The following is a 14,589-nucleotide window of genomic DNA, read 5'->3' on the forward strand; positions in this document are numbered from 1 at the left end:
CCTTGCCTCTGTATTTTGGCAGCTGACGGCACAAAAGAGTAAATGATCAGTTTTCACCCTTAACACAGATTTATTCCAGGCCTGAATTTCTATTTTCCCTTTTTGTACATTATACCTTATTTCTTATCTTCCTTGCATTCCCGTATTATTTTTTTATATATTCTCCATAGGAACAAATATATAATTTTCTGCATCTGTTTGATATTTTTCCCATCACATTGAACAAGCTTCTTGGTTTATCCCGTATCATTTCCCCCCCCAGGTTACAAACTCTTATAAATAAATGTAGCTGTGTAGTATTACTTATGAATCTCAAAAATGCGGTGGGCATTTCACTACACGTCTCGGATTGACATTAATACTGTATAGGCTTACAGCGAGGGATGGATTATTTTATGGAGTTTCTCTGCATTCCAGATCCTTCGTTTGCTGTTGTACTAATCCAGCCGTTTCCTTTGTATAGGCATACATAATCAGATCTGGCAAACCTCTAAGCTTCAGACTGCACAATCCCTAGCGCTCATTTGGAAAACTAAGCATTTCTAAACGCTGCGCAATTACACACACGCGCGTCATGTGAAATCTCACATTATCTTCGCGCAAGCACATTTAAAAAGAGATAGATAGAGAGAGAGAGAGAGAGAGAGAGAGAGAGAGAGAGAGAGAGAGAGAGAGAAATCCCTCTCCTCAAAATCCCTCTCCTCGCTCGTCTGCTTTGTTCCGAGCCCTACGAAAAACCAAACCCACCTTTATGCAAACTCAGCACAGAGGGAGGAGGGGAAAGGCAGTGGGCGGTCCCTAAGTTCCGGCAAGACGCACGCGCGTCAGCTCCAAGCCCCTTTGGGCATGCGCGGGAAGCCATGTGTCACGTTTGGCGAAGCTTCACGACTTTTGCGGAGGTCTTATTTTTTTCGGTGAAAGCTGTTGCCGTTGGGACTCCCCGGAGGGGAGACACCCTGAGCAAGTAAGAGACTCTGGGCGTGGGGGAGAGGAGAAAGGAGGGGGGGGGCGTCGTGAAGCCTGGCCCAGAATTGTATCGAAAGTGTGATAATCATAAGTGGGGAGGCAAGTCAAGGCAAGTTTACTATGAAAAATTCAGCCCTGAAGCTTTACCTAGAGGAGGAGAACAGGTACCTGTGCCATGCAATTGGGGGGGGGGGGAATAAACGGGATCTTTGTAGACGTTAGTTGTCGGGACTGATATTCCAACACGTGAATATTAGCTGGAGAAAACGGGACAATCTCAGGAAGAACTACCATTTGATTCTCCTGCTTTTTATAAGTTGGGTGTAAGATGCCAGAAGGAAGGGGGGGGAAGGATTTACTATCATTGATCATGATCAGGCTCTTTGAAAATAAGATTTGTGGCACTCTATACGTGCTCTTTATTCTCGCATTAATATCTTGTTTTTTTCTCTGAGACCTTAAGGCAACAAATAGATAGGTTTCCTTTCACTTCACTTCTATCACAGTGTTTCTCAACCTTGACAATTTTAAGGCATGTGGACTTCAACTCCCAGAATTCCACAGCCATTGCTGGCTGTGGAATTCTGGGAGTTGAAGTCCACATGCCTTAAAATTGTCAAGGTTGAGAAACACTGATCTAGAATAACCTTCTGTAAGGTAAATTGCGGGTTGTGATTGTAGCCTTAACAGCTGATGAGCTTCCTGACCAAGTGGGAATTTGAATCGGTAAATCTAAATCCTCCATCCAAATCTTAACACTTCCGTCATGGTGCTGCTACAGGTAGTCCTCGACTTATGACAATTGAGCCCAAACTTTCCATCGCTAAGCAAGAAAATATTTAAGTGAGATTTGCCCCATGTCACGACCTTTCTTGCTACAGTTGTTAAGTGAATCACAGCAGTTGTTAGTAAGGCGGTTGTTAAATGAATCTGGCTTCCCCACTGACTGCTTGTCAGAAGATTGCAAAAGGTGATCACGTGGCCCTGGGACACTGCAAATGTTAGAAATACATGCCAGTTGCCAAGCATCCGAATGTTGATCATATAACCATGGGATTTTTGCACGTGGTCATAAGTAAGAAAAACAGCTGTATGTCACTTTTTTCAGTGATGTAACTTTGAACAGTTATTAAACAAATGGCTATAAGTTGAGGACTGCCTGTAGAGTCTTCTCAATTTCTACCATATGTCCCTCAAAGATCATAGGATGTCTATGGTTTTTTCTGGAGGTTACATGTGCCAGTATATTCCACCCATTTCCTTCTCATTACTTCATGTGGCAGAGGCAATACTGAAGGATTATGACCACTTGAAAACATGAGGTGTGAAAAGATAATTTAGGCTTGTAACTTTACACATCACATTAAACAATGATTTATGTAGCATAGTGGCTGGATTCATGTAATGCATTATGCCAAAATTAAATATTTATTACATTGATATGCTGCCCAACTGACAGTGATTCTGGGCAGCTTTCAGTTGTTATAATTTAGGATATTGTTAGGAGCAATCTACTCTATTAATTTGATGAGAAAACTAGTTGATGAGACTAACTTTTCCCTTTTTTTTTTCCCAGGTCTTGTTAATCAGGAAACAAAAAGGTGATTCAAAAACTAATGTTGGAAAGAAAAAGAGATTCCTAATCCTCTTCCTACATTTAACATCATGACCCGGCATAGTAAATATCTGCTTCAATTATTCCAGTCTAATTGGAATTCTAAATGAGTAATCCTGTTTGCTTATCTCTGATTCCCCCTTTTTTCTCTTTTGCAGAACAGAAAAAATCCAGCAAGAAATCCAAACATAGCAAGGTAAGACAGAATCTTGAAAAAAAATGAGTTTTTGTGGTAGAGGTGACAGTGGGAATTGATGGGAGAGCAAGGCAAGCGCCTTTGAATTTGATAGTGGAATGGTTGCTGGTTACATTAGTGAAGCAGAATTGTTTTAAACGTAAGACACAGGGTTTGGGTGATGAATCAAAATGTAACCCAAGTATCATGCAAGCTGCCAATGATATGTTACCTTCCACCCATAATTCGTGTTTTTCCTATTAGAGTATCAATTCTGCTGTAAGTAGCTTTCAAATAAGGCAGACTTGTCAAACACAGGGCCCGGGGGCCAGATGCGGCCCGCGAAGTGGTTTCATGTGGGCCGCAAAGCCATCCTGGAAACAGTGAGGGAACGGCCCCCGCTGCCTTGGTCTTGGCCCTGGCTGCGTTTCTTGCCTGTTTTTCTCCCTCCGTCATCTCAAATATTTTCCCACCACTCTGTACTTAAGGAAGGAAGGAAGGAAGGAAGGAAGGAAGGAAGGAAGGAAGGAAGGAAGGAAGGAAGGAAGGAAGGAAAGGGGGAGAGGGAGGGTCTGAGGGAAGTCCTGCCTTAGTCTGGTCCTGCTGCCCTTTCACCATCCCCTTGCCCCCTCCTCCTGGCCTATCCTCGGGTCTCCCATCCTATTGCTAAGGAAGCTTTGGATACAAAGCCTGTTCTTCTCCCATGGAGAGGGAATGGGCCTCCCTCTGACTTTGCCCTCGTACCCATCATGAGCAACCTGGCTAAGGAGAGCAAGCACAGCAGCAGCAGCCTTGAGGAGGAGGTAATTGCAGCTGGGCGCTTCCTTGGGGAATTGTGGCTGGGCTTGGTACCATGGGTGCTTGAGGGCCAGGCTGGGCATTTGACCTCTGCTGCCCAGGGCTCCGGGCAGCCCCCCCCACATGGCCTGAGAGGAACGGTGAGGCTCCTCCAGTGGACCATGCCTTGGCACTTGCCCTGGTCCCACCCCCTTCTGCCAGAGACCCTCAGATCTGTCCCACTCCTACCCAGGCCCCCACAGGCACCCTTGATGCGAATGATGTAGAGCTGACCACGCCCACCCAGTAAGCCACACCCACTCCACGCCCACCCAGTAGGCCGCATCCACCCTGGCCACACCCCCCCCAAGGGCAACCGCAGTGCTGATGCGGCCCTCAATGAAATTGAGTTTGACACCCCTGAGATAAGGAAATAACACCCCTGAGATAAGTTATTCTTTAGCAAAGGGAAAAGGGTCAAAAGATGATCAGCGGGAAAGGCAAGGATCTAGTATTGTTGTTCTCAGAGGTGATGAATATATGTAGCTTTATGTCTGCAATCGAATCCAGTGCAGTCTTTTTTCCTCTCATAGAAAAAAAAGGATACAAAACCACACAGGAAAAAAGATTCAGGAGTACCTCAACTGTCACGCTTCAAAGAACATGTCAAAAAGGAACTGGCCCTAAGGCAGAAAAGGGTAAGGTTAACCACGTGGGAGAACAGAGGCAAAGGTGGGATTTTTAGGTACCTGAATTAATTTCCCTGCTCAGGGCTATGGAGTTTGGGATGGCATAGGAGTGATACCCATTACTGGAGCTATGAGACCGGTGCACCAGGGTTGCTAGCACCCCCTTAGCTGAAGATTGTGTCCATCTAACCAGGTGAAAGAAATGCAGGAGCGGCAACAAACGGCACGACAAAAGGAAATCAGCCGCTTTCGGAGCCTGGAAGGGTTGCAGAAGGATGCCTTGCACAGACAGCAGCTCTTTGAGCAGAAGGTAGCGAATCTAAGCTGGTAATCTTCCCTCATGGCACATATACCCAATCCAGTTGCAGGAAGTCTGGTTTGTCTATGCATCTTTGATAGAAGTTTTGATTGTCCCCTTCTTCTGGCTGTTCTTTTAAGCAGCTCAAATATATTGGTAGAGATATTCTGTACATTTCTGTAGCTGGTTAGACAAATGCTTATTTAAGTAGGAAAGAAGTACATGAAAATAACTATGAGGACCCCAGTTTTAGTTCTGGATTGATTTTTTTATTATTTACACAGGATTTCTCACAAAGCGGACTACTGCAGGTCTATTTGGTGACACATCCAGACACGCTCGATAGGATTCAGTTCTTGGCACATATCAATGGGATTATAGCCTTAAGTGAATGAATTGTGTTGCAACTTTCTTCTCATTCGTTTTTACAAAAAGCCCAATACCAATTATTTCTACAAAAAGGCATAAAGCAAATCAGTTACTGAGTGGAAATTTCCATCTCTTGTCTGGCTATCCCACCCCTACTCCAAAAAGAAAATTTTTCAAGGTGCCGAAGGGCTATGAGTTGGCTGTTGCTAAGTTACAACAGACATCATAGGAGGAGAACTGTATTGGTCTAAGGTGACAAAAAAATTACTCTGACAACATCTTTTCCGATTGACAACTTTGATTAAAAGGCATAAGCTTTTGTGAACTTCATCAGATGCATAGAGTGACTAGACATGTCTTTTAATCAAAGTAGTTAGTCTGAAAAAGTGTCATCAGATTTCTAATTTTAAGTTAGAGCACGTCTTCACCCCACTTTAAGCCAGAGGTGGAATTGGTTTAAAAATGGCAATGAGTTAATTTAGTAATGATTCTTACTCATACAATGCATATAATATGCTTAACAATTCAAAACTAGTGATATTTTAGAATATCATGACATTTTAAAATTGCTGGTTGGGGTTTTTTTTTCATGTTTCCTTTTGTACTTACTCATCTATGTTTTTCAAAGAATTTAATAAGAAAGAAATAATGATGAATGGCTTGCTTGTCTGTAAACTTTGTCTAAGAGAACAGCCTGGAGTTCCAGATCAATTAAAAAAAAAAAGCATATCAAGAAAGCAGTAGATAGGAAAGCATGATATTTCAAGGAGAGATTTCAAAATTCACAGTGTGCAAAGAACAGATATATTTTATGGGGGATGATTAAATAAATAGTTCTGTTTTCTAAATAACTTTAAAATGGTGTTCTTGGAGAACAGAGTATTGCATTTTAAAAGGCCCTTATGGAAGATTCTATTCCGTCTATGTACAACTTGAGTAGAAATGCCTCCCCAAATAGGAAATGAATTTCTCGTACAGCAGCAATCAAATAATAGCTATTTTCTAGGCAGCAGTATAAGTAGAAATGCAGCTAGGATGTACTATCTCACATTATGAAATTAAGGATACCGTACCTATTCTATTTTCCAGCAGTTGGAAAGCACGCAAATGCGAGTAGATAAATGGGTACCACTTCAGTGGGAAGGTAACAGCTTTCCATGCGCCTTAGCACATAGACACGCCAGGTCACATGACCATGGAAGCATCTTTGGACCATGCTGGCTCCTTCGGCTAGGAAACAGAGATGAGCACCACCCTCTAGAATCAGACACAACTGGACAGGGGAAATCTTTACCTTTTACCTATTTTCTAACTATGAGAACCTTTTCTGTGCCATCTGTCTTGTGGAACTTTAATTCCATCCCTTTGGCCATGTGAATAATCTTCTTCTTCCCACAGGAGATGGATCTGAAGCAATTGGCCAAACATGCCCTACTGGAAAAAGACAGCTCTTGCAAGGCGTATTACAAAGAGTTCAGGAAGGTCAGTGAAGATGAATGTGACGATACTTTTAGCACCAAGAAAAATAGAGCTGTGCATGGTGAGGCTTCTGTTGGGTTGGGTTGGGTTGGATCAGTGTTGGATACTCCAGTTCTTTGCTCTCTCCAGGTAATTGAAGCAGCCGATGTGATCTTGGAAGTCCTTGATGCTCGGGATCCTCAAGGTTGCCGATGCCCCCAGGTTGAAGAAGCAGTGGTGCAGGCTGGAACCGACAAGAGATTGGTTTTGGTGTTGAATAAAATAGGTAAGTAGCAAGACTAGGTTCTTTGTGGAAAGGAAGTGAAGCCATATGTGATTCAAGAATACGAGATTAGACCTTTTCNTTAGACCTTTTCTTATTAAGGGTTTCTCTCTACAGATTCAAATTCTGCACCGAAGGCATCTGGGAAATATACTTGAAATAAAGTGTTGAATTACATTGGCTTATTTTGCAGTTACTTTGCTTCAATTCAGGAATCGTTGCAATCATGACTTAATTCAGGGTTTGGGTGGTAGAGGGTAGAGTGGGGGGAAAATCACTCAAAAGTTTGCTAGATACTGCATTTGGCCTCAACTAACTGTAGAAGATTTTTTTTGTTGCTTTTATGCTTTTTGTTCATGGTTCATTCATTCACAATGACAGTTAAGATAAGTGACCAGATATCGATTGTCTTTCCATGATTATTGGATAAGTGACTTGGATATTCTAGTCCACATTAATAGTATTGACTCTTAAGTAGAAGATGGTCATGATTATTTTGAAATCAGTTTGTGTCTGGGGAATTGAGGATGTTATTGCTTAGCCTTCTGGGTGATCTATCTGCAGAGCATGAAAGGATTACAATTTTCAAACACACAAGATTTTGAAAGGTAACTTGTGTACCTTTGGGATACAAAAGAGCAGGTGTGGCCCCAGTGAACTGGTAGCAAAGTGATTTTTTTTTTAAGGACACCTTCATTTTCTCAATCTATTCCTGATCCAGATCTGGTATCTAAAGAGATTGTTGCAAAATGGCTGAAGTATCTGAGAAATGAATTTCCTACAGTGGCCTTTAAATCCTCCACTCAGCAACAGAGCAAAAACCTGGTAAGTGATGCATGGCTGCAATGAATTAATGACATTTTACATTTTTTATTGGAGGTCACTTTGAGAATGGGATGGAAATGGGCAATGTGCTACTTATTACACCCCTTGACAGTGCCCATGCATCTCCAAAATTAAATTAAAAACTCCTGACATGTAGCAAGACCTCCTGCAAGAATGTGAAACTCACATAAAACTGCCGAAACCTAGCAAGATTTCTGCATTGGTGATTTCTGCATTAGCCCAGATCTTTGGGGGTTTAGAAGTCTTGTGAAAGTCTAGCTGTTAAGTATTTGTTTTATGAAATTTATACTAAGCAAATATTAATGTATTTTAATGTTATATTTCATTTTCCTTTTATAGAGTGTAAGGTATATTGGTTTGGCCCTTCTTTTGAATGTGACCTGTTTGTGGCCCCTCCCTTGGAGTTGGCTATTGTAGAAGACGTTATGGGGCCCACCTTTTATTCAGAGTAGATTTGGCTATGATGGCAGTCCAATACCTGGTCTTTATACAGTGAGATTTAGATGGCAGAAAGAGATTGGTGGGTTTTGGGAGATGGGAAACACTGATTAAGATGTTTGAAAACAAAGTGGATGATAATCGGGTTTTTTTTTTTTAAATGGATTTTTTAAATTTAAATCTGATTTTTTTTATCAAAGTTATTTTAATAAAATGCTTTTGGAGTAAAAATCTATCTAAATATACTTTTCTATTTAAGATTCATTAATAATTTAGTTTATTCAGCATGAAATGGAGCTTAGTTATGTAGCATGGGGCTGTATATTCTGCAATATTTACATTTTTGGTAAACTCATTCAATGAATCCAAGCTCTGCAAGCCGAGATAACATGCACTGCATTGATGCATTCACACAATTTCACCGTAACCATGAGATAAATCATAAAACAAATTTCAGGAATATTCCTTTATCCCATTGTTTTGCAAATCTATGTGCACTACAAACTGTATGATTGTTTGAAGAGAAATGCATCTGTAACAGGCTCTAAGTGTTTTAATTAAATAAAAGAATTTGACTAGTTCTCCAACTATGTGTGATTAACCTGTTAACCTAAAATCGGTTCTGATATCGCTGTTTTACTAACCTGACAGCTTATTATTCTAAATAGGAAACCTTCATTTTGTTTGCAAATAATAATATTAAAGATTTTAACTACCAGCAAGAATGAGTCCTTACATTTAAAGAGCACCTGTCATTTCAGATCCATCATGGCAGCGCCTGTTAGCGGGCATCCACTCACCTGCCCGCCACATCCCTCACCTTGTTGTGTCACTGCCGCATCACCAGCCGTCCCATTAAAGTGAGTGGGACTGTCGGTGAGTCAACAGCGGGTCAGAGGAGGAGCCGCTGCGGGACAGAGATGACAGTTGCTCTTTAAAAATTATGATTTAAATCGAGTTGATTTAAATCAAGCCTTTTTACTACCGTAGTGATTTAAATCATGATTTAAATTGTGGTTTAAATCAACTTGATTTAAATCAGATCCACCCTGTTTGAAAAAGATTTTATAATATTTGGGAACATTTTATGATTGGTACATCAAAAGTAAGAGCCGGGGGCATTAAGCAATAATTCCTTTCTCCCCTTTAGCAACAGAGCCATGTCCCAGTAACCCGAGCATCAAGTGATTTGCTCGGCAGTGCAGCCTGTGTTGGGGCAGATTGCCTCATGAAGGTGCTTGCAAACTATTGCCGGAATCAGGATGTCAGAACAACAATCACCGTTGGAGTTGTGGGTATGTAGCCTGCCTCTATTTGAGGGGTGGACAAAGTGAAAGAACAGCTTTCTTCAGCGTGACAGCTTCCAAAATGAGGAAGCTGCAACTCCTGGAATTCCTGCATATGCTGGGAATTCTGGGAGTTGCAGTCACAGGATACCTGAAGTATGCCAAATGGGGGAAAGTTAGCTTACTGTCGTCCTTGCCTTGTCTGTCTCCAGCTGACTTGATAGGGTAAATTGGGAAATGTTCTCCATTTTTACTTTGCAGTAGCTAGATAGAATCCTAGCAGCTATCTATCCAATGTAGGAGGGTCCTTTGGCCTTGGATGAAACCCAGTGGCCCTTCTGTCATTCTGGGAGTTGAAGCCAAGAGATAGCTGGGCCTGTAATTCAAACAGGGAAGAATTCTAGCTGGGGAAGTGGTGTTGCCCACAAATAGTATTAGCAATAGCACTTAGACCGAGTGGTTCTCAACCTTTTTAATGCTGCGACCCCAACCGGTCGTAAGTCGAGGACTAAACCGGTCGTAAGTCGAGGACTAAACCGGTCGTAAGTCGAGGACTAAACCGGTCGTAAGTCGAGGACTACCCAACCGGTCGTAAGTCGAGGACTTTCCCTGCCCGGGAGCGCCGCGCATGCGTGGTTCCGCCCCCTGCGCCGGCCGAGGCATAGCTGGCAAGTGGCAGAGACGGAGCAGGCCGACCACCAGCTGGCCCAGCCCAAGGGAGGTAAGGCACCCGCCGGANAGTCGAGGACTAAACCGGTCGTAAGTCGAGGACTACCCAACCGGTCGTAAGTCGAGGACTTTCCCTGCCCGGGAGCGCCGCGCATGCGTGGTTCCGCCCCCTGCGCCGGCCGAGGCATAGCTGGCAAGTGGCAGAGACGGAGCAGGCCGACCACCAGCTGGCCCAGCCCAAGGGAGGTAAGGCACCCGCCGGAAAAGGGAAAAAAAATGGCGGACAGCCTTGCTTGGCGACCCCCATGAAATGGTCGATCGACCCCAAATGGGGCCCCGACCCACAGGTTGAGAACCACTGACTTAGACTTATATACCGCTTCATAGTGCTCTATAGCCCTCTCTTAGTGGTTTACAGAGTCCCCCAACAATCTGGGTGCTCATTTTACCGATCTCAGACTCAACCTTTAGCCGCTCAGAATCAAACTCCTGGAGTGAGCAGTGAATAAGCCTGCAATACTGCATTCTAACCACTGTACTACCAGGGCTCTTTTACCATGAGAGGAAAGAAAGAGGCTCGTGAGGGAAGATTTAAGATCCCAGGGTCCTCAGCTTCCTTGGAACCTTTACACCAGGCTTCACCAACTACAGAGATTGATGATTTGAAGTTTACAGGCCTTGGAATTGCCCGTTTTGGGGAAGCTTCTTTTAGGTAGTTGGTGATGATAGATGTGAATCCTAACAGCTTTTCTTCTACTTTTTAGTCCAGAGGAAAAAGATGGTGGGAGTTATTGGTAATGCTGTCTTTTCTTGTGTAGAATGCAAAAGAAACAGCTTAGTGGAAGGTAGCAGTGACTTGTGTGGGAGCAATCGCCAGAAAGGAAATGTGCTTGCTGATGGGTTGCCTGTCTCTATGTCCCTGACTCCAGGCTTCCCAAATGTTGGCAAAAGCAGCTTGATCAACAGCTTGAAGAGGAGCCGAGCTTGCAATACTGGTGCCACTCCTGGCATCACCAAGTATGTGCCCAAGCCGAGGTGCTAATTAGAAGTGAGGCATCAGATCTGAGGTGCTGGGTAGTCAACCGAGTTGTTCCCCCTTTTTTTCATTTTAAATCAAGGAAGGCTATGGGAGGCCTGTGGTCCTGCTTTGGAGATATCAAAATTCACAGATTCCTTTATTATTTATCTCCCAGTCATAGGAAAGAGAGTTTTTCCTTTGATAACATTCTGCGGAACTGGATGTACTTGGCATGAGTGATAGTACCTAGAATTATTTAGTTGTATTAGCATATAATTTGGGGCTTGGTAGGCCAGAGGAGGTTTGGGACTGTAAAATAAAAAGCACTCTCTTCTGTACAAGACACAGAGTACTTTGCTCACTACTTTATGTATTATTCTAATCCATAAGATGACTTAATTTGTGTTTATTCATCAGTATTTTGGATGAGCCTAACCCTTACCAGCTGTAAATTATACTTTTTGTCTTAGAACTTGTGAATTGAACCAGCAGTGTGGTTGAATACATAACTCATGATAATGAAATAATGATATTTAGCAGTGGCTAAATATCATATGTGAGCTTAGCCACTTGATAAAGACACTGAAGATAAACATTCCAGGAAGGCAGGGGCATTACATAAGAACTGTTGTGAGAAAGAAATGATCTGTCTTCCTAGAAGTCTAAAATTTTAATTTCTGGTCAGGTTGTTTTAGTTTTTGGACAACAAAGGAATATAAAACGACGTTTTAGAAAATTAACTTTATAGGTGGAAAGGCTGGCATTTGAAGTGATTGCTCCCATTTATTTATCCCTCCCTCCCCTCCCCCCCCTTAGGTCTCTGCAAGAAGTGCAGCTGGACAAGCACATAAAACTCTTAGATTGTCCAGGGATTGTCATGGCTTCTCCCACTTCAGATGCTGCCATGATTCTGCGAAACTGCATCAGAATAGAACAACTGGCAGATCCCGTGAGTCCAGTGGAGGCCATCTTGAAACGATGCAACAAGCAGCAGGTATGAGTGATCTTGAAAGAATGAACAGAGCATGTGGAGGTGAGATAACTGGAAGATTACGAAGGTGGAGCTTGAGAATCCCAAGCTTTTTTCAGAGACTACAAAAAAGTTATAGCAAAAATATTGGTTCTGAGATAAAGAACTATAAATCTAAAGAATTTTAATGGTGCTAATTTGGATGAAGCTCCTTTTCCCCTTGAAATCACATTTTAAAAGGATGAATCTGCTTGATAAATCTGCTTGCTAAATGACATGTCTTCAAAAGGACTTTGGCCAAGGATCCTAATTTGGGTTCTTTAAATTGTCACCCTTTGGCTAGATTCACACAAGACTCTACACTAATACATGGTTGTTTGGTTTGTGGTTTGGTATGTTGGGCAATCTCAGGCAGAGGAGTTAATTCACTAAACCATGGTTCAGTTAGACCTGAAGCAACATAGCTTTAAATTGCTATTGGTGTTGCTTTTGCTGCAAAATCTGATCCTGCCCATTATTTGGGAGTTTAAAAAAAAAAACTAGCAGAAGGCATTAAGTGGATCATTCAACATGTTTAATTGGGCAACCCTTTTAAGGAATGTGCATGTTATTGGCATTTTAATACAAGTGCTTACAAAAGATATGTGGCAGATAACAATTTAGCAGAGGCATGCTCCTTTCACATAGTAGGACATGTTGTTCTTGTGGCATGTACAAGAGCTAAGTTTTTCTTAACAACAATAATAATAACAACAAGTTGGAAGGTACCTTGGAGGTCATCTAGTCCAACCCCCTGCTCAGGCAGGAAACCCTATACCATTTCAAATGGTTGTCCAGTCTCTTCTTAAAAACTTCCAGTGTTGGAACATTCACAGCTTCTGGAGGCAGGTTGTTCCACTGGTTAATTGTTCTAACTGTCAGGAAGTTTCTCCTTAGTTCTAGATTGCTTCTCACTTTGGTTAGTTTCCATCTGTTGCTTCTTGTCCTGCCTTCAGGTTTCTTCAATACATATGTAGCTTTATACATAATTTGGAGGTTTTTAAATGTATCAGAAAGTTTTCGCCCACTGAAATGTGTACTTGAAATGGATATTATTCAGTTCTACTTGTGCACTCAGGAGTCAGCTTCACTGTACTCACGGTACTTCTTCCAAAGTAAACTGCAGCCTCAGTTGACCACCCTGTTTTAAAAATGAGTTGCAAATAATTAAACTCTAATTCCGTTTGGGCTGATTTGGTTTTGGCAGTTTTCAAAAATCACCCATTGAAATTTTACAGCACTTCTGAAATGCAATTTCTTTCCAATATCTGGGCAGAGGGAAGAAGAGGGTATCATCACATTGTTGCCCTGCCCAGTGCAATCTTTGCCTGATAACTAAATAATAAGTCCAGCTGTTAAAAACCTGACCTCTCTCTTGAGATGTAGGTAAATAGAATTGGTGGGTTGGGTAAGAAAACTTTAATCAAGAAAACTTCTAATTCTCATCTCTTTCTCCTCCTTAAATTTCCTCTTCCTAAAGATTATGCAGCATTTCAGCGTGCCAGATTTTCAGAACACCACGGAGTTCCTGGCATATCTGGCCAAGCGGCAGGGCAAGCTGAAAAAAGGAGGAATACCAGACCATGAGAAGGCTGCCAAAGCCGTGCTCAATGACTGGACTAGGTGAGTGGAAGATAGGACCTTTTTAAAAAAAAGAACAAAGTTCTAGGGCTTTTTGCAGGAACTGTCTTTGATGTAAGCCTCTTTCTTCCTTTCTCTTTGTCTTACTCACCTGGCAGCTCTAATTCAAGTGGGAATTGAAATCAGAGAAAGAAGAAAATGATAGGAATTACAGGAATAGTTCAATATGGTATTTTGGGGGAGTGGGCGGTAGGAAGCTTTTCCTATAAAGCTTGGGTCAACAACATGGCCATCCTTTCCCCACGATGCCCCAACATTTAATTTATGCAGTAGTCAAAACCTTGCCCAGGGTCATGCAACTTGGGCCACTCTCTGTCTATCTCGGGTTTGTGGCCTGAAAAGTTATCGATCCTCGCTATAAAACCTGCACTCTGTGAGAGAGGTGGGCGGTCTCTAAATATGGTGAATAACTATTGTACTTTTGTTTCTTCTAGTGGAAAAATCAGCTATTTCACACATCCGCCTGAGACACACACACTTCCTACTCACATCAGTGCTGAGATTGTGACGGAGATGGGCAAAGCCTTTGATTTTGAGGCATTGGAGCAGGAGAATGAGAAGGCTTTGGCTAGTAAGTGGTTGGGAAAACGGGACTGCTTTCCACAAGATTTGGCCGCCATAGATGTTTGTTTTGCCAATCTTTCCTTTGACCAACAGGAGTTTGATATTCAGCCCAACAGCTGTTTTTATAACACAATACATGCCATCCCTTCTGCAAGAGGCTGACAAAAATGGAGAACATTCTGTAGCCTCCGCCGGTCTCAGATATGTCTATTCTGCAATTCAGCATAATTCTCTGCATTCTTTCAAGAACAGAGTACCTGTCCAATTATGTAATAATGCTGTGGCAATATAATTATAAAAAGCTGCAGTGTGTGAGGTGTTCTGATATATCGGTTACTGGGATCCTCTTCAAACAGCTATTTCTTTCCCATCATTTCTCCTTCCCTTTTGTAAAAGCTGTTGTGCCTTTCTCAGTTCTCTCCAACCTTCCTCTATCTTCTTCTTTTTCTTTGATTTGTTAGAATAGGTATAACTGAACATAGAATCTC

General features: G+C 42.2%; 1 protein-coding gene and 1 long non-coding RNA gene across 2 annotated transcripts; both read left to right on the forward strand.

Moving 5' to 3' along the window:
• The first annotated feature begins 843 nt into the window (after nt 1-843).
• On the forward strand, nt 844-4,131 carry LOC114922978. The gene is made up of 4 exons (XR_003810544.1): nt 844-964; nt 2,543-2,644; nt 2,740-2,777; nt 4,109-4,131. It is a non-coding gene; the product is annotated as an uncharacterized LOC114922978 (long non-coding RNA).
• On the forward strand, nt 2,017-14,108 carry GNL3L (G protein nucleolar 3 like; the record flags this gene model as incomplete). The annotated part of the gene is made up of 12 exons (XM_029285286.1): nt 2,017-2,041; nt 2,740-2,777; nt 4,127-4,231; nt 4,416-4,532; nt 6,288-6,371; nt 6,498-6,633; nt 7,352-7,455; nt 9,065-9,209; nt 10,799-10,886; nt 11,704-11,881; nt 13,377-13,519; nt 13,972-14,108. Coding segments are annotated over exons 1-12 (1,300 nt in total), but the record flags the coding sequence as incomplete, so codon positions are not given.
• Between the last annotated feature and the right edge of the window lie 481 nt (nt 14,109-14,589).

The sequence above is a fragment of the Protobothrops mucrosquamatus genome, unplaced genomic scaffold, assembly GCF_001527695.2.
Source record: "Protobothrops mucrosquamatus isolate PMUCROS unplaced genomic scaffold, P.Mucros_1.0 scaffold1471, whole genome shotgun sequence".
Lineage (NCBI taxonomy): Eukaryota > Metazoa > Chordata > Lepidosauria > Squamata > Viperidae > Protobothrops > Protobothrops mucrosquamatus.